Source organism: Odocoileus virginianus, chromosome 16 (genome assembly GCF_023699985.2).
Source record: "Odocoileus virginianus isolate 20LAN1187 ecotype Illinois chromosome 16, Ovbor_1.2, whole genome shotgun sequence".
Lineage (NCBI taxonomy): Eukaryota > Metazoa > Chordata > Mammalia > Artiodactyla > Cervidae > Odocoileus > Odocoileus virginianus.
The window spans coordinates 35,031,148-35,049,941 of record NC_069689.1 but is presented as its reverse complement, the minus strand read 5'-3'; the positions used below and the strand labels follow the sequence as shown (position 1 = coordinate 35,049,941).

At 37.3% G+C, this 18,794-nt stretch overlaps 1 protein-coding gene across 3 annotated transcripts in view; it reads right to left on the bottom strand.

Moving 5' to 3' along the window:
- The window catches only part of PRKD1 (protein kinase D1), a 328,618-nt gene that overhangs the window by 143,299 nt on the left and 166,525 nt on the right, over positions 1–18,794 (bottom strand). For all 3 annotated transcript variants that reach the window (XM_020913363.2, XM_020913366.2, XM_020913365.2), the window contains exon 2: positions 461–599. In XM_020913363.2, coding sequence (XP_020769022.2) covers positions 461–599 — 139 coding nt within the window. The remainder of the gene's footprint in view (positions 1–460; positions 600–18,794) is intronic.

Genomic DNA, 18,794 nt, shown 5'->3' with positions numbered 1-18,794 from the left:
ATGAAACTATTCACGTATGTTTTGGGGGATCTGCAGAGAGTGAAAAGTTGGGAAAAGTGACTGGGACAGAACTGGGTGGGGAAACAGCAATTCAAGAGAAACCTTTTGTTCTTTTTCAAAATAATGTTGAAAGCTCATATAGGCAAAGCCCTAAAATTTCCTCTTGAGGTTGCGTTTGATGTACTTTTTTTTTTTAATGCTGCCTTAAAAATTTATGGCCAAGCCTGGATGGGAGGGAAGTTTGGGAGAATAGGATGCATGTATATGTATGGCTGAGTCCCTTTGCTGCTCACCTGAAACTAACCCAACATTGTTTATCGACTATACCCAATACAAAATCAAGTGTTTAATATAAATTAGTGAAATCAAAACAAACAAACAAACAAAAAAGGCAAAACTTATGGCCAAGAATTCTCCAGATGCAAAGTATTAATCTATGAATAAGGAAAAAGTATACTACCTGACAAGACAACTTCAATGAGATCCCCTTCCTGGATATCGCTAGCTGTTTTCACCAGCTGAAGGATGTTTTCAGAGGTAGGGTCATGGCGAAAAAGCAGGATCTTATCATACATTCCATAGAAACCACATTCAGGGAACTGTAAATACAAATACCACAACAGGTTAAGTGTCAAAATCTTCCTAAATTTAAAATAAAAATCAAGGAAATAAACATCAGAGCACAAATATAAGCTAAGTACAAAAGTTCAAAATATCTAGAACATTAACCAATAAAAATGAATGGCCAAGTAGATACTGAAATGACTCCAAAGCAGGAGGAAAGAAATCACAGTTCATAAAAGCAGTAACAAAAAATGTCTTCTAATTACAGAGCAAAAAAACAGGAGAAAAATAAAGAAATTTGTGGCAGTAAAGTTGTTAAGAATTACAGTAAGTTCTAAGAACTGAGTCTTTTCACATGACTTATAGCAATTCAATAACATTAAAATGGGAGTGTGTTACAATTCCATTACAAATGTTGCAATTTGTCTGCAAAAAAAAAAAAAAAAAAAGAGGCCAGTCCATTTTGGCATATTCAAAAATAAGAGATGACTCAATAAATCTAAATATGTTCTGTGTGTGGGTAAAGGTGTTATCTAGATCCTTTGATTCAGGGAAGCACCAGAGGAAACAATCCAATTCTCCCTGTCGTTGCTGCTCATACAGTGCATTTAGTTTCCATGCAACCTAGATGAAATAGATAAATATTAACACAACAGCCAAAAGTCAATTCAAGTATACATAGTTAATATTCTCCTCACAAGGATAAATCCAAGTTTATTACCCAAGACTATCTCCCAGTAGCAGGCATATAATGAAAGCTAACCGAATGACATTTTATACTGGGCAAATCCACAAAATTTCTGGCATTAACAAATACTATCAGAATATTAACAATCAATATTATTCCTTACATTTCCTCTCTTCCTTCTAATGTGAGAAAGAGTGTTAAATTCAAACCACAGTCCTCGTTGATGAATTTTCTTTTAAAAGTAAAATTATTTGATCAAAGGATAGAAATGTCCTTAAGAATCTCCCCAGCATTCACTGCAGCACTGTTTAAAACAGCCAAGACATGGAAGCAACTTAAATGTCCATGGACAGAGAAAAGGATAAAGATGATGTAGTAAATATATACCATGGAACATTCCTCAGCCATTAAAAAGGATGTAATAATGCCAATGGCAGCAGCATGGATGGACCTAGAGACTGTCATACTTACTGAAGTAAGCCAGAGAGAGAAGAAGAAATATCATGTGATATCCCTTACATGTGGAATCTAAAAAGAAATGATACAAATGAACTTACAAAACAGAACGAGGCTCACAGACTTAGAAAATGAACTTATAGTTGCTGGAGGAGGGGGGGAATGTGAGGAAGAGACAGTGAAGGAGTTGGGGTGGGCATGTACACACTGCTATATTTAAAATGGATAACCAACAAGGACCTACTGGAGAGCACATGGAACACTGCTCAATGTTATGTACAGCCTAGATGGGAGGGGAGTTTGGGGGAGAATGGATACATGTATGGCTGAGTCCCTTTGCTGTTCACCTGAAATTACAGCACAACATTGTTAATCGGCTCTACTGAAATATGAAATAAATTTTTTAAAAAATAAAAGTCAATCTAAAGATATTAAAAAGAAAAATCTTAAAGTCAAATTCAAGTTTATTACAAAGACCATTCTGATTTCATATTGGAAGATTTTTACTAAAACAAACAACTTAGGCTAATGTTGCACGTGAAAATGGCTCTTCTCTTGTATATGATATTTTCACATAATCAGCAACTGCTATTTCCCTTATAAATCTATATTTGTCTTGTGTGGAAAAAGGTCATAAGTCAAAGAGAGAAAATTTTCTTGTTTCTGAAACTTGTGATGTGTCTGACACGTATGTCAACAAAGGTTGATTTTAAGGAGGTACTGTCATGAAGAAATGTCCAGAATATGGTATCTTCTAAACATAAATTTACTATGCATTCTTCTTTATTTTTCCATGTTAATAAAATTAGGGATACAATCATTTTAAGACATTTTGTGTGAACTGAAAATAAGTATATACAAAACATCCTCTTGCCCTTAAGTGTTTGCTGACAAGTATGATTTATCTGTATATCTGTGTGTGTGTATATATATATATATATACACACACACAGATATATATACACTTAGTATATATACAGGTATATATCTATATATCATTTAGTAAAGTTGGCTTCCTTAAAATAAACACAAGAGCTGAAATGATGTCACTGCTTCCACTGTGCTAATTAAAACTAATACTTCCTTTTTTTGTAATTCCTCCAACAATATTAATAGAGTGAAAAGAAAGAACTAAAACACCATTTTCTAAACTAAAAAAATGAACAGCTCATGTACTATTTTAAAAATCAACTTCACTTGATGTGCAATTTACAGTAAATGAAATGGATATAAGTGTAAAAGTCTTAAGTTCTGAGTCTTCATCAACACCAATGCAAAAAAAATCATAACCAACAGGAAACAGTTTCGTCAACCTCCCAAATTTTACTCCCTTTTGTTGATGCTACACACCATTTTGACTCAACACAGATTTACCTTGTCACCAAAGATGACATGTCACCCAGGTACATTCTGTAGCTCACCAGCTACAGAATTTCATACAAATGAAATCATACAACATGTACTATGTGCTCTTTTTTAAACTGGCTTATTTTGTTCATTATAATCTTTTTGAGACTCATTTACACATTCTATATTTGAGATTCATCTCTTTTTATTCTTAGTTATTAGCATTTCATTACATGGCTCAAGGATATTTGCTTCTCTGTGCACCCACAGAAAAACAGTATTTTTCCCCTCGGTTTGTGGATATTATAAATAATAATGTCATAAAAACCTATGTACAAATGCTTCAGTGGATATGTATTTTCATTTTCTATGACTAAAAATCTAGGAAGAGAATTTACCGGTCTCATAAGTGTATGTTTGACTATATAAATATCATTATGTCAATAACACGTTATACTTACTATTGGAACTTTATACCAAGACTGAATATAGTTAGTGTTAAGTGCTCCATGTTCTTCCTTTTCGAGACTGCTTTGAATATTATACATTTTCTGAATCTCCATACTCATTTTAGAATCACTTTTTTAATTTGTACAAAATAGATTGGCTGTGATTTTTCAATGATATTACACTGAGACACAGATCAGTCAACTTCAGTAGATGAATGTTCTAAGAATGCGGAGACTTCTGTTTTGTTATGAATAAGGTGGTAAACTGCCTTATTTATTAGTTTCTTTAAAATTTCTCTCAAAATTTTTTGAGATATATGTCTTAGATATATTTACTAAACTTATCTCTAAGTTTTCATATTTTATGCTATCATAAATGGCTAATTAAGCTATAATTAATATACAGTAAAATCTTCCCTTTTTAAGTGTGAAATTATGGAAGTTTTGAAACATGTATACCATAACCACATGATATATATGTACTATACACATCACAACCAGGATAGAAAAGTTCCTATTCCTATAATTTAGTCTTTTCAAGAATGTCATATAAATGGTATCATGCAATACATTAACTTTTAATCTGACTTTATTTAGTGCAACGAAGTTAAAATGCCTTTAATGTCTGTAGGGTCTGAAGTAACTTCTCTCTACTATTTTCTCATATCTGTTATTTGTGTTATCTTTCTTTTTTTATTAGTCTAGCCATTGGTTTATATATTTTTTAATGTCATATTGCTTTGATTACTACAATATATTTTGAATCAGGAAGTGTCATGTCTCCAGGTTCATGTCTCTGGCTCATAATTGCTTGGACTTTTCAGGGGTCTTCTGTGATTCCATATGAATTTTAAGGTTGTTTTTCTACCTCTGTAAAAAAAACTACTTGGAATTTTGATAGGGATTGCATTGAATCTGTAGATTGCTTATGGTAGTTTGACATGTTAACAATGTTAATTCCCCCAATGCATGATTATGCAATGCTTTTCTATTTATTTGCCTTTGCTTTTTCTCAGAGGTATTTGTTTTCAGCATACAAGTATTTCACTTCATATTTCTCATGTAACCATGAAAGTTCTTTTCATCAAAGTCCATCACCTCTACCATTTCTGATCTGTTTCAATTAGCTCTTTTAATCCTAGTTAAGGGTTACACTTTCCTGCTTTTTTATATGTGTACTTTTTAAATTCAAGCTAGGTTTCAGCAGTATGTGAACTGAGAAATTCCAGATGCACAAGCTGGGTTTTGAAGTGGCAGAGGAACCAGCGATCAAACGGCCAGAATTCACTGGATTATGGAAAAAGTAAGGGAGTTCCGCAAACACAACTACTTCTGCTGCTGACTACACTAAACTTCTAACTGTGTGGATCACAGCAAACTGTGGAGAATGCTGAAAGAGGTGGGAGTACCAGACCACTTTACCTGTCTCCTGAGACACATGTATGCACATCAAGAACCGACGGTTACAATCAGACATGGAACAAATGACTGGTTATAAACTGTGAAAGGAGTGCAACAAAGCTATATATTGTCACCTGGCTTATTTAACTTATATGCAGAGTACACCATGCAAAATGCTGGGCTGGATGAACCACAAACTGGAATCAAGATTTCCAGGAGAAATACCAACAACCTCAGATATGGAGATGATACCACTCAAATGGCAGAAAGTGAAGAGGAACTAAAGAGTTTTTGTTGAAGGTGAAAGAGGAGAGTGAAAGAGCTAGCTTGAAACTTAACATTAAAAAATTTAAGACACTGCATCTGGTCCCATAACTTCATGGCAAACAGAAGAGGAAAAAGTGGAAGCAGACAGATTTTATTTTCTTGGATTCCAAAATAACTATGGATGGCGACTGCACCCATGAAATCAAAAGATGCTTGCTCCTTGGAAGGAGAGCTATGACAAACCTAGACAGTGTATTAAAAAGCAGAGACATCACTTTGCTGACAAAGGTCTGTCTAGTCAAAGCTATGGTTTTGCCACCAGTCAGCTATGGTTTGCCAGTAGTCATGTACAGATGTGAAAGCTGAATCATAAAGAAGGCTGAGCACCAAAGAATTGATGCTTTCCACTCGTGGTGCTGGAGAAGACTCCTGAGAATCCTCTGGACTGTAAGGATATCAAACTGGTCAATCTTAAAGGAAATCAACTTTGAATATTCACTGTAAGGACTGATGCTGAAGCTGAAGCTCCAATATTTTGGCCACCTGATGAAAAGAGCCAACTCACTGGAAAATACCCTGATGTTGGAAATGATCAAGGCAAAAGAAGAGGGTGGCAGAGGATGGTTAGATAGCATCATGGACTCAGTGGACATGAGTTTGAGTAAACTCCAGGAGACAGGAGAGGAGAGAGGAGTCTGGCATGCTACACTCCATGACATCATGAAGAGTTGGACACAACTTAGCAACTGAACAATAACTTTTAAAATTTGACACCAGGTTTTATGAATTAACGTGAACAGTTGGCCTTTGTTGTCTTCCTTTAAAGAACACTGATATTTGTTTTGACAAAACATTAAAGTACTTGCAGACTGGTTTTATCTTTTTAAGGTATACTTTTAAGATTTGTTATGGGAGCTCTAGAACAGTACTTGGTCTCAGAATAATTTAGTCCTACTGCTAATGCTGAAACTCTAGTACCTTGGCCACCTGATGTGAAGAGCTGACTCATTTGAAAAGACCCTGATGCTGGGAAGATTGAAGGTGAGAGGAGAAGGGGACAACAGAGGATGAGATGGTTGGGTGGCATCACTGACTCAATGGAAGTGAGTTTGAGTAAACTGGGAGTTGGTGATGGACAGGGAGGCCTGGTGTGCTGCAGTCCATGGGGTCGCAAAGAGTCAAACACGACTGAGTGACTGAACTGAACTACTAATGCATGTCGATATCAGTTTGCCAACAAAGGTCCATCTAGTCAAAGCTATGGTTTTGCCAGTAGTCACATATAGATGTGAAAGTTGGATCATAAAGAAGGCTGAGAACTGAAGAACTGATGCTTTCGAACTGTGATGCTGGCAAAGATGGATATCAACCCAATCAATCTTAAAGGATATCAACCCTGAACATTCATTGGAAAGACTGATGCTAAAGCTCCAATCCATTGGGCACCAGATGCAAAGAGCCAACTCATTGGAAAAAACCCTGATGCCAAGAAAGTTTGCGGGCAGAAGAAGGAGGAGACAACAGAGGATGAGATGGTTGGATGGCATCATCAACTCAGTAGACATGAACTTGAGCAAACTCAGGGAGATAGAGAAGGAGAGGGAAGCCTAGCATGCTGCAGTCCATGGGGTCACAAAGAGTCACACACGGCAGAGCAACTGAACAACAACTAATGCATGACTCTCTCTCTACAGAACACTTCAAATATTCAGCGAAGTTTCTATCCGTCTGGAGAAGTTGACTGTCTCTCAGTCTCATATGGGCTCTGGAGAGTTCATTTTATAGCTTCCCACTGTTGCTCTTTCTTTTGCCTTACATATTTTCATTCTATGGACTTCTATTCAGTTTGCTATTCAACTGGACCCTAAAGCAGATTTCTGGAGCTCTTCCTTTGTATAGGTCCTACCTTGCCAGTATTCTTCCCATAAAAATTCTTTTGACTTGGTCACCTTGAGCTCCATTACCTGTTTCCTCTATGCAACCAGATAACTAGGCTCTTGGGTTCTCTCTCCCTATACTACACCCTGGATCAGGGTTCCAGGCAGAAACCTCAGATAACTATACTTGTTTCAACTACCTTATTTGCTTCCTTTTCTCGGGGATCATCCTGCATTGCCTATTGGCCAGTGTCTGTAACAGGCATTTTACATATTCTGCATTATTGTCTATTTGTTTACGGCAGGTAAGCATGTCCCACACCAGATATTCTTTGTGAATGAAAGCCAAACTTACATGTGCTTTTTAAACATAGAATACTGATATTTTCTACTCAAACTTTTTGCCACTTAATTCTATGTAAATAACATTTGTAAGAAAAGTAAATTAAAGTAAAAAAAATACCCACATATAGTAAGAATACAATTTCATTGTTACATTGAAAAAAATGCAAAGTATATTTAATGAAATAAGAATAAATAAATTTAGTAATTATCACACAACCCTCAAAACACAGTTTGACCTATTCTGAGTTAAACTGTAACTGTTAAAGGACTGCCCTTGATTAGAATATAAATGTTTCCCAAATATAATACATTAATTAATTCACAGTTCCTCTTACCATATTCTTTGAAAAACTATGGGTGGCTGATTCTGACTCAAGAGAGATGAGGAAATTCAAGGGATTCAGTGCTTGAGCTGGGGTGAATAGAGAGTAACAGCTGGAAAGGAAGAAATGAAACAGACTGGTTCCCCTAAGAAAATCTAAACTTGACCATCTCCTAAGCAAATGCATTGTCAATCTGCTCCTGTGGTGGAAGGATAGGTAGGAATACTAAAGAGGGGCTTAGGAGACAAGGATTCTACTGGCTCATCACAATTTCGGTGCAGCCTGGCCTTATCCACACGCCTCTTAGTCACCTCTATATACCATCCTTGTGGTTCAGTACTGCTGACATAAGGACCTCACACTCTGTGACATGCCTCCTTGTGAAACCACGGTTGTAATGTAATGTAATCAAAGACTTGGTATTCAAGTAAGGCTTGAAGGCCTCATATCCTAATTATTACAGGTCTTTCCAAGGGTGACTCAGAAAACATTCGGAAAAATCAGAAAAAGTAGAAAAATACCAATATATGCCACACATTAAAACCATTATTTTAAAAGACTAAATTTAGAAAATGAAGGTAGAGTTACAAATGTTTTTGAAGGTGGTTTGTCCAATATATAAATGCCGGAGGTGGGGAGATCCGCTCCCCCACTTTCCTTCTTACTGGGTCACAGACATGGCTTCTCTCTCTTCACTAACAAGACATTCAGAAACAAGTTGCAGAGCCGTGTGAACAGGGCACAGGGGTGAACATGGAGATCTAGTCTCTCGGGATAGTTGTCATGGCAGCAGGAGCCAAGGGTTTGATTTTTTTTAGATTGTACCTTCTCTTTTTATTGGCCAGAATAAAACAGACGCATATTTGTCTGTTCCTATTACGAGAAAACCTTCTCTTTTATGTAATGTAACGTTCTGCTTGAATAGAAACTATATACAATAAGACTTTCAAAAATTATATCTAAAAATGATGTCTGCAAGGTGAAAAGTGTAATGGAACAATGCCTGACAACTGAGAAGAGAACATATTGGGGAAAACACTCAGGCAACAACATTCCCTAATTTGGTCATAATCATCTGTTTTTATGTGAAGGTGTATGAGCTTTGAAATCTGAAAACCCTCATTAAACTAAACAGGCTTTCAGAAAGGCTCAGAGGCTTGTAAACTCAGCTGGAGCTTATTACAAGATCAGTTCTATGTTTCTCAGGGGCTTTGTGGTTGTGAGCGCAAACATCTGAGATAAGTGATTTCAAGCTCTCTCCAAGTTCGACTCTAACAACACTGGCCACTGTGAAAATATGGCCAACAATCCCGGCATTGGTCGTAAGCTCTTTAATTCTACCCTATGCTGGAAACCTCCGTGCTGCTGTGTGTATCATTTGGCATTTTTTGACCACAGAGCACAATTTACTGTTACATTTCACTATAAATTCAAGGCTGGCCAGACAATGTGCTCCAGAGTAGAATAAATACATGTTTTAATGAGTAGCTGAAATGCGACCTTGCCAACGGGAACTCTAAGGAACAAAGGGTGCTTTTCCATAGTTGAGGCCAATCACAAAGGGCGAGGAGCAAGCAATACCAGAAACAAATTAATCCATGACTCAGTCAAGCAGGGAAAAAAAAAAAAAATTGGAGAGAAAGAGAGAGAAATGGCCTGATTAGGAAATGATAATACACTGCAGTTCACTTTCGCTAAAAGGTGGTGAAAGTCCTGGAATTAAGTTTTTCTGCTCAATAAGAGAATACATCAGGCAGCTAAAGAGGGCACTCTCCTCATCAAAGATGATTCTCAAATCATTTTCCAAGAACTCTCTTGTTTACAACAAGCAGTGCCATGACTGGTTACCCATAATCAGCAAAGAAATTAAAAAGGTACTACCACTTCCTAGCCAAACTCCTCCCTAAGTTTTGTTCCAAGAGTACTGGGACAATAAGGACACATTGCAAGCAACTATTTTAATGAGAGCCAGGACCTCCCTCAAAGGAGTTGCACCTGAATGATGCTGCTGTGGAACTGTAAAAAGCAGAAAGGTCAGGCATTTAGAGGGTTCTGAAGCTTTAGATACTTAGGCCAATAGGATCTTTCCAAGAGGTATCTTGAGCGAGAACCAAGACATTAGCTCATGAAAATGAAAGTGTTAGCTGCTCAGTCATATCTGACTCTTTGCCACCCTATGGACTGTAGTCTTCCAGGCTCCTCTGGCCATGGAATTCTCCAGGCAAGAGTACTGGAGTGGGTTGCCATTCTCTTCTCCAGGGGATAGTCTTGACCCAGGGATCAAAGCCAGGTCTCCTGCATTGCAGGCAGATTCTTTACCATCTGAGCCACCACGGAAGTTCCCATCAGTCATAAACTTGTCTTATTAACTTTGCGTAGGGAATTAAACAATCCCCCTTTAAAAAAAAAATCACCTAATAACAGATTGAAAAATGAAGTATATAAAAGATTAAGTCAATGAAAAAAACAACAAACACTTAGTGAAAAACCACTGGGTGATTATCACATGCATAGCACTACAGGTATAATGACAAAAAATTATGAGATGGCTGAAGCCTACGAAAGCATGAACACTAAATTTTCACTTAGTAACACAAGTTTAAGTAAGTCAATGAAAGCAAAAAAGGAAAAGTGAATAATCTATATTATTTGCAGGCATAGTTCTGAAATGTGTTCAGATTTGGGCATAGACTCTTTTATTTGGTGATTTCATATCCTCAAAAGGAGGCACTTGAAAAGAATTCCACACTATGACCACATAACTATGTGACTAGTTTCTGAATGTAATCTTAGGAAACAGAAACCAGAAAAAAAAATTTTAACTTTTTTCTTCGCTCCCTCCCACCTTCACCCAATGCTACCCTGATCCAAGGTAGGCAGAAAAGAAAACTGTTCCATCAAAATAACTAAGAATTATTCTTGGTGGGCTTCCCAGGTGGCTTAGAGGTAAAGAATCTGTCCGCCAAGCAGAAGACGTAGGTTCGATCCCTGCGTCAAGAAGATCCCCTGGAGAAGGAAATGGCAATCCACTCCAGTATTCTTGCCTGGGAAATCCCATAGATGGAGGAACCTGGTAGGCTATGGTCCACGGGGTGGCAAAAGAGTCAGATGCGACTTAGTGACTAAAACAAACAAACCCTTAAAGGTAGTACTTGACTATCTCTCCTAGTGGCAACCTATTTTCCTAGAGATTCTTGGTCCAATCAATCATTTCTTAGTCTTAACGATGTGATTCATGTAAATAAATTTGCAATGCCTATTTTCATACAGTATTTTTTAAAAGCATATAACATTTTCAGTTTCCAAAACAATAAAGACTAAACGATAGCTACAGTGCTGACTCTAAGAAGATTCATTATACATTTCCTAGCCATGAGAAAAGTTCTACCGTCCACTGCACAGCCAGTGACGTATCACTCTCCACTGGACTGTCCTATTTTTCTGGGCCACTGGCATGCTGCCCAAATGCAGATCACCCTGGCCAATAATCACAATCCTTGCCTTGCTTCCTTGGTAGTTTGTTCTCTCATATGACCACCTGTTCCACAAACTCAATGCTTCCTTTGCAAAGGGATGCTATCAATGTCAGAAATCTTTCTGGTCCAAACTTAGAAACAAGTCACTTTAGTTAGTCCTCCTTTCTCCACTCTATTGCCAAAAACTTCCTTTTCTCTTCAAGAAAGAACTTTAATTTATCCATTCTTACTTTCCTACAGGCAGATTAGAATCTGACCCATGGACGGTCTTCTGCTTAGATTTTTTTTTTAAGCCTCTCTCCTTTTCATTAAAGTCAAAACCCAATGTTTAAACAATCATTTTCATTCATAATTTTAAATATGGACTTAGCCTACTTTGGCCACCTGATGTGAAGAGCTGACTCATTTGAAAAGACCCTGATGCTGGGAAAGATTGAGGGCAGGAGGAGAAAGCAACAACCGAGAATGAGATGGTTGGATGGCATCATCGGCTCAATGGACATGGGTTTGGGTGGACTCTGGGAGTTGGTGATGGACAGGGAGACCTGGTGTGCTGCGGTTCATGGGGTTGCAAAGAGTCGGACACGACTGAGTAACTGAACCTAACTATACGTTTTCCAGTATAAAAGAAAAAAGATACCTGAGAAAAGAAAGAATACACTTTATCAACGAAAGGTACTTGAAATCTCCTGGAATTAAAGTTTAGATTAAAGGTGAAATGGTTGATTTTGATTATGAACTTTGAAATTCAGCCATACTACAAGACACAGAAACATGCATATAACCTGAACTTGCAATATCTTTGGAGAATAAAGCTAGACTTTAATTCTTCTTCCCTGGGCATATAAATATACTGATGTTCTGTATCAGATACTGCACAAGAAGTCTGTCTAATAAATTATATGCTTATCTTTAAGGCAGCAGGTGTGACTCAGTGTGATGCTTAATTGTTGGCAGAGACTTTTCTTCTATTTTAATTTGAATAATATGCCACCTATTAAAAAGATAAAAGCAATAAGAAATTACTTAATACATCATTAACTCTAACACAGCAACTTCTGAATATAGACTTACTAGAAGTATTTTAAATCATTATTTTGTTGTATATAATTTTTAAGTTTTAGAATAAATGTTCATATCAAGCAATTATAGGTGGTAATAATTAATGAGATCCTCACCATTGTTGTGTAAAAACATATTATCCTACATTATACCCTGACAGATTACTAGTCAGTGATAGCTATTAGAAGTCTTAGTAGGTACTCTGAAATTATTCACACAACAGTAATTACATGTGTGGATGTGCAGCTTGGAAATGGAAAATATATATATATACTTCACACTCTTTGTCTCACTCTGAATAAAACTGTCATTATAGCATACTGTGGAGTTTTTACATTGTATAATAAAGCTACATATTTGTTTATTAATGAGCTAATGACAGTTGATACATATACTGGATAAAATGAAGAATGTGAAAGCAACTAAAAAGGTTTAAGAATCAGAAACTTTGGAAAAGAAACTCTCAGCAATTATTTATCTTCTCATTTCGAGATAAGTAGATTGATGTCCAGAACATATTACCAAGGTGGCAATACTAGGTGATGTCAGAACAAGGATGAGTAGCCGAGTCTCTTAAAACATACTCCTTGATCTTTTCTCTCAGTTCTGCTTCTCTTAGAAAAAAAAAAATACAGTAAGAGTAGTCAAATGTCCAGCAAACAGTGAGTCAGAGTTGAAAACCCTGAGCACTTTTCTTGGCGAGAAAGTACAAATCTAGGCCTACAGATTATAGATTTTGAGCAAACCAAGGTAAAGGGCTTAATGAGCTTTATAGCAGCTATTCCCTGGCAATCTCCAGTTCTTACTAGATAGACAAGTCATTCAGACAGTAGAGAGAAGTAGCCCGAAGACTGGCTGCTCCGTGGTCAGCTTACAGCAGTGGAAAAACTGGCTGGGATCATTGAGACAATGGGCTGTCAGCCTTTCCACATCCCTCCCCCAAAGGAATACTGCATTACATAGAATTGCAACTAATATTTACAGAGCAATTGATCTTTTAGATAAAAAGAAACATATATATAGTACTGAATAATACATTGGAAAAGATTTCTATTAAAGTTTGTAAAATAAAATTGAAAAATAAAATGTACTTGGAAAATTTGTACATCTGACTACTGTCTTCATTGATGATAATTAAACAAAGGTTAACTCTATTAGTATATACAATTAGTTAACTCTATTAGTATATACAAAGGTTAACTCTATTAGTATATATTTTAGATGCAAGAAGTATAATTTTCCATTATATTAAAACTAAATTTTAACAATAAACATGCATTGACCATTGACCAGGTTTAACAGCAGGTTTAATTTAACAGCACACACTTACACCAAGTATTTATGTAATCCTTAAAGATGATACTAACCCTCAAATAATTAAAGGACCTCATATACAGTTTGCTAATTTATGAAACTCAATTAAAAAAATCAATCTTCAGTAAAATAACTAAGTAAACCATCTCCCTTTTAACTGTTTACTCTCAGGTTCTAAAATGTTTAAATTGTACTAAACTAACTTAATTCTAGGTAATTTTCATTAAAAAGAATAATGGTATAGATCTAAGTATGCATAATAATCAGGGATTATAACAACACTGGAGATAGGTGTTAGAGAGAGGACAACTGCCTGAGTTACACCCTAGATCACAAATTTAGAAAAGACGTTTGGAGATACAATATTGGGTTGGTCAAAAAGATGTTATGGAAAAGACCCGAACGAACTTTCTGACCAACTCAATACTTTTCTTACCAAAGCTATCTAAACGATATACCACAGAGGAAGGACGAATGAGTATAGACACTGACTTTCTAAATGAAGCTGAAAAGCTTAATGCCATGAATTCAGTGATCAGGATGAGCGCTCAGCTGGATCACCACAGCACACAGAACATCCCTCACAAAAGGCAGGTACAGACAGGAGCACACCACAAGGGCTCGTGGTCCCTCAAAAAGTACTGAGCAGATATGTTCAGGCACTGTATTGCTAACTAGAGGCAGGATGATAACTCAAACCAGAGATGGTCCTTGTTGTCCCGAGATAACTCAAGAGAGGCTGTATCAGCAGGAGAGCGCAGGTAGGGGAGACACATGAGGCAATATTGCACTAATGAGGGTGTGACAGCACAGTAAAATCAATGTTGTAAATACAGAAACGGAGCCCCATCCTAAGAGAGCATGCTAATCAAGGGCTGCGACAAAGGACTAGACAGGGACTAGACTTCCCTGAAGAGATAGTATCTTAGCTGAGAGCCAATGCTCAAAAGCAATAACTTCAGATGGAGGGAGGCAGGAGGCTGGAGTTCCAAGCAGAGCAAGCCTTTGTGTAGAAATCTTTCACATTCTTTATTATTCTTAAAAATAATGGTTCTAACTCTCCTTTGATTAAGGGTAGAAAAACTATCACTGGCTCCCACGTCAACATCTCTGTAGATATCACAGTCATACACACTGGGTCCAGTGCCTGCAACTTTGTAGCTCTGATACCGTGTAAGACCCAACAAAACACTCATTCATTTAAGAATCCCCTGGACTTAGACACAGATCTGAGTTCAACAACTAAATTAGTATATCTTAAATCATATACACTTACTCTATGAGAAGCTCTATGACAATAAGCTTTGAAATCAATTTAGAAAATGTGGCATCCACAATGCCCTTCTTGAAAACCCCTCATGCATATTATCATAATTAATGTGTATAAAGAAACTTGTTTACCAATCATATTTGTATATATGTGTATACATATGATACATATCATATATGTGTGTATGTGATATATATGCATGTATGTATGTGATATATGCCATATTTGTATGTGCAGATTTTAATATATACACACAGACATATACTTGTTTATTGATTGATTGATTGATTGCCTCCAGGGGTCACTGTAGAGATTAAATGAATTAACACATGTAACGGAGAAGGAAATGGCAACCCACTCCAGTATGCTTGCCTAGAGAATTCCATGGACAGAGCCTGGTGGGCTGCCGTCTATGGGGTCACACAGTCAAGACACGACTGAAGCGATTTAGCATGCATGCATTGGAGAAGGAAATGGCAACCCACTCCAGTATGCTTGCCTAGAGAAATCCATGGACAGAGTCTGGTGGGCTGCCGTCTATGGGGTCACACAGTGAAGACACGACTGAAGCGATTTAGCATGCATGCATTGGAGAAGGAAATGGCAACCCACTCCAGTGTTCTTGCCTGGAGAATCCCAAGGACAGAGGAGCATGGTGGGCTGCCGTTTATGGGGTTGCACAGAGTCAGACACGACTGAAGTGACTTAGCAGCAGTAGCAACACATGTAAAGTATTTCTAATAGGGCCAGACCCATGGTAAATGGTAAGTGTTTATTGTTGTTATCAGAGATGATACTTACAGCACTTAGTTATAAGTAAGTTATAAGTAAGTAACTAAGAAAACCAACATTTCCAAGCCGCTCCAGAGGAGGGACAATTCAGCCACATCCGTTAGACATGTTATCAGAGTTCTGCTTGGTTTCTATAGCTCCAATGCAGCTCACGCGATTTCCAATTGACTCTAGCCAGATCCTGAAACTAACCTATTTTTGGTGAAAATAATTTAATTTAATGATTTTTAATCAACTCCCTTCCTTGTATTTATTTATACTCTACCATTACTGCATTAATTTCAAGTACTGTACTAGAACCAAGCAAGGGCCATAGATTCGTATGTTGGCATCAATACTGTGGAATTCCATTGTTATGATTGTGCTAATGATCTTTTGGCTCCATGGATAAAACACTCATTTCCTGAAAACCAAATCCCCAAGGAGTTGGTGTATTTTGCTTTTTTTCGTTCTTTGTACTAAGCAGGCAGAGCATCTGATTTATAGGATCAAAATGAAAACAATTTCTCTCATTTACTTTGATGTTCCCCAAGATAGGCAAGCATTTTTTCTCCTCTTGTAAAATGCTGTACAGCTGCTGGAAAGAATGCTGTAACTTGGGGAAGGGTCAGGAGTGGCCAAAGATAATAAAATCACCTGCCACTCTACCAAAAGTAAACTGGCCTTTCAGTTCATTTCCAAGTGGCCAGATGTCCTCCGCTGAGCTCTGTCAGGAAAAGGTTTTGGCCCCCTCCACTAAGCTTCTATTACAAAGATACCTGCAGAGGCTCTTACAGATACCTGTGATGCCTTGGACCATGATTCAGGTTACCGAGTCATAGAGAAATGTATTATATTTTCAGCAAAACTGACCGGTCTTCTGTTACTGTCACTCATAAAGGCAAATATAGATAATCTGCAAAGACTAAATATCAAATACAGTGAAAGAGAACAAGCGTACTTGATCCCAAGAGAGGTGGAATTAAAGGATGAACCTTTGAGAAAAAAAATTATATATGTCTGTGTTCTTCGATTTAGAGTATAATACAGATGAATATAAAGGTTAAACACTATGAGTTAGCATCACGTTAATTTTTTTTCATACATATCAAAATGTTAGTATTAGTCGCTCAAATGTTAGTGATAGTCATGTCCTATTCTTTGCGACCCCATGAACTGCGGCCTTCAAGGCTCCTCTGTCCATGGAATTCTCCAGACAAAAACACCGGAATGGGTTGCCATTTCCTTCTCCAGGGGATCATCACAATCCAGGGATCGAATCCAGGTCTTCTGCATTGTAGGAAGCTTCTTTACAGTCTGAGACACCAGGGAACCCATGTATATCAAAGGTTGCCTATAAATATATATGTATACTAATATAAGATAACTTGAATTTTTTAAGAAGAAAAACAGTGAATGCTAACCTACCAATAATTACACTAATACATCACAGCCTACGTTTTTCCAGGACAAGCTTATATTTTTATTTTATTAGGTGTCTGGAGACACAGTGGTAAACAACAGACGAACAGTCCCCATCTTCATGAAAATCTAAGATACTCCATTTTCCCTGCCTAAAATTCATGAGTTTATCATAGTTACCACAGACAATCCTCCAAAAGCTAATTTCTTGACATTCTTCATTCTGTTCCCTTGGTATTTTATAATCTAATTTGCTTATACTAATCACAGAACAGGAAAAATGGTAGTCAGTGTGGGTAATGTTTTAAGTGAGACATTTTGAGAGAAGTTTCTATTTACCTTTAAAAGAGGGCAGAACAAAATCTTCCTGAAAGGGGTCTGTTTTATAGTGTGACAGCAGAGAAATGCAGGCCATCTGAACAGCCCAGTAACTGTGAGTTGTCAAAACTCTACTGTATTCTCAAAACAACTGGAAGTTATGAGTGCAAAGAGTGATACACCATTTCATCTAGATCCAGTCATTGCACTAATCCATATTCATTTTCACTGAGAGGGGATAAATGCATATAAAAATTAAAACATTTGAATCAAACAGGATATTTTAAAGTTCACTATAATATGTGTCCTATACTGACTATATTAGCACTGAAAATAAACTGTGATTTGCTGAACACAGAGAACCAAGAAACTGAGAAGTAAAAGAAATTTGATATCTTACTTCAAATTCACTGAAAAGAAAATTCTTTGGCTGAGACCAGAACATGTATAAAATCAGAACGCCATGTTATATGAAACTCCAAACTCAACAATCAAATTTAGATTGCCCACAAAACACTCAAGATGTATTGTACTCCAAAGTCTATCCCATTTCCCTCATCCCATTTATAGATGTTCTCCTCACAAGAAAAGACCCTGATGCTGGGAAAGATTGAAGGCAGGAGGAGAAGGGGACGGCAAAGGACAGATGGTTGGATGGCATCACCGATTCAATGGACATGGATTTGAGCAAATTCCAGGAGATGGTGAAGGGCAGAGAAGCCTGGTGTGGGGCAGTCCATGGGTTCGCAAAAGTCAGACAAAACTGAGCGACTAAACAACAAGAACCTCACAAGAAGTACTGGTGCTCGGCGCACACACTCTCCATGAATTGACTGCAGGTGAGCTGTCTGCCCACCTCTGCTCTCAAGTCAGTCTTGTAAGACTGGCAATGACCATCACACTGCCAGATTCTATGTGTGACTTTCAGCCCCCAGAGGCAATATCTCAGCAGCATTTGACCTAGTGGGTCATTCCCTCCTCTCAGCAAATCGCCTTGCCTTGATTCTGCAATAGCACATTCTCTTGCTTTTCCAATTACTTGCTTGTAAGTAATTGGAAATAGAACATTCTCTTGCTTCCAATTACTTTTCAGTCATTTTTACTGTAACTTGTCTTCTTTCTGACCTCTTAGATGCTGGAATGTTCAAGGCTCATTTTTCAGAAACTTTACTTTCTCTGTTTATAATCATTTCCCTAGAGGACCTCATCCAGTCTTCTCGCTTTAATGATGATGGACATTGGTATCATCTCTAACAATTCATCTATCTTTAACAATGAGCTCTTCCTGAAACACAGATTCACCTATCTAATGATACACAACATCATTGCATTGATACATCTATGAGATATTCACATTAACATGTTCAGAACAGAACTCCTGATAATTCTCCCCACTGCTCACCACGGGAAGAAATGACACCAACATCCAGTTGTCAAGTCAAAA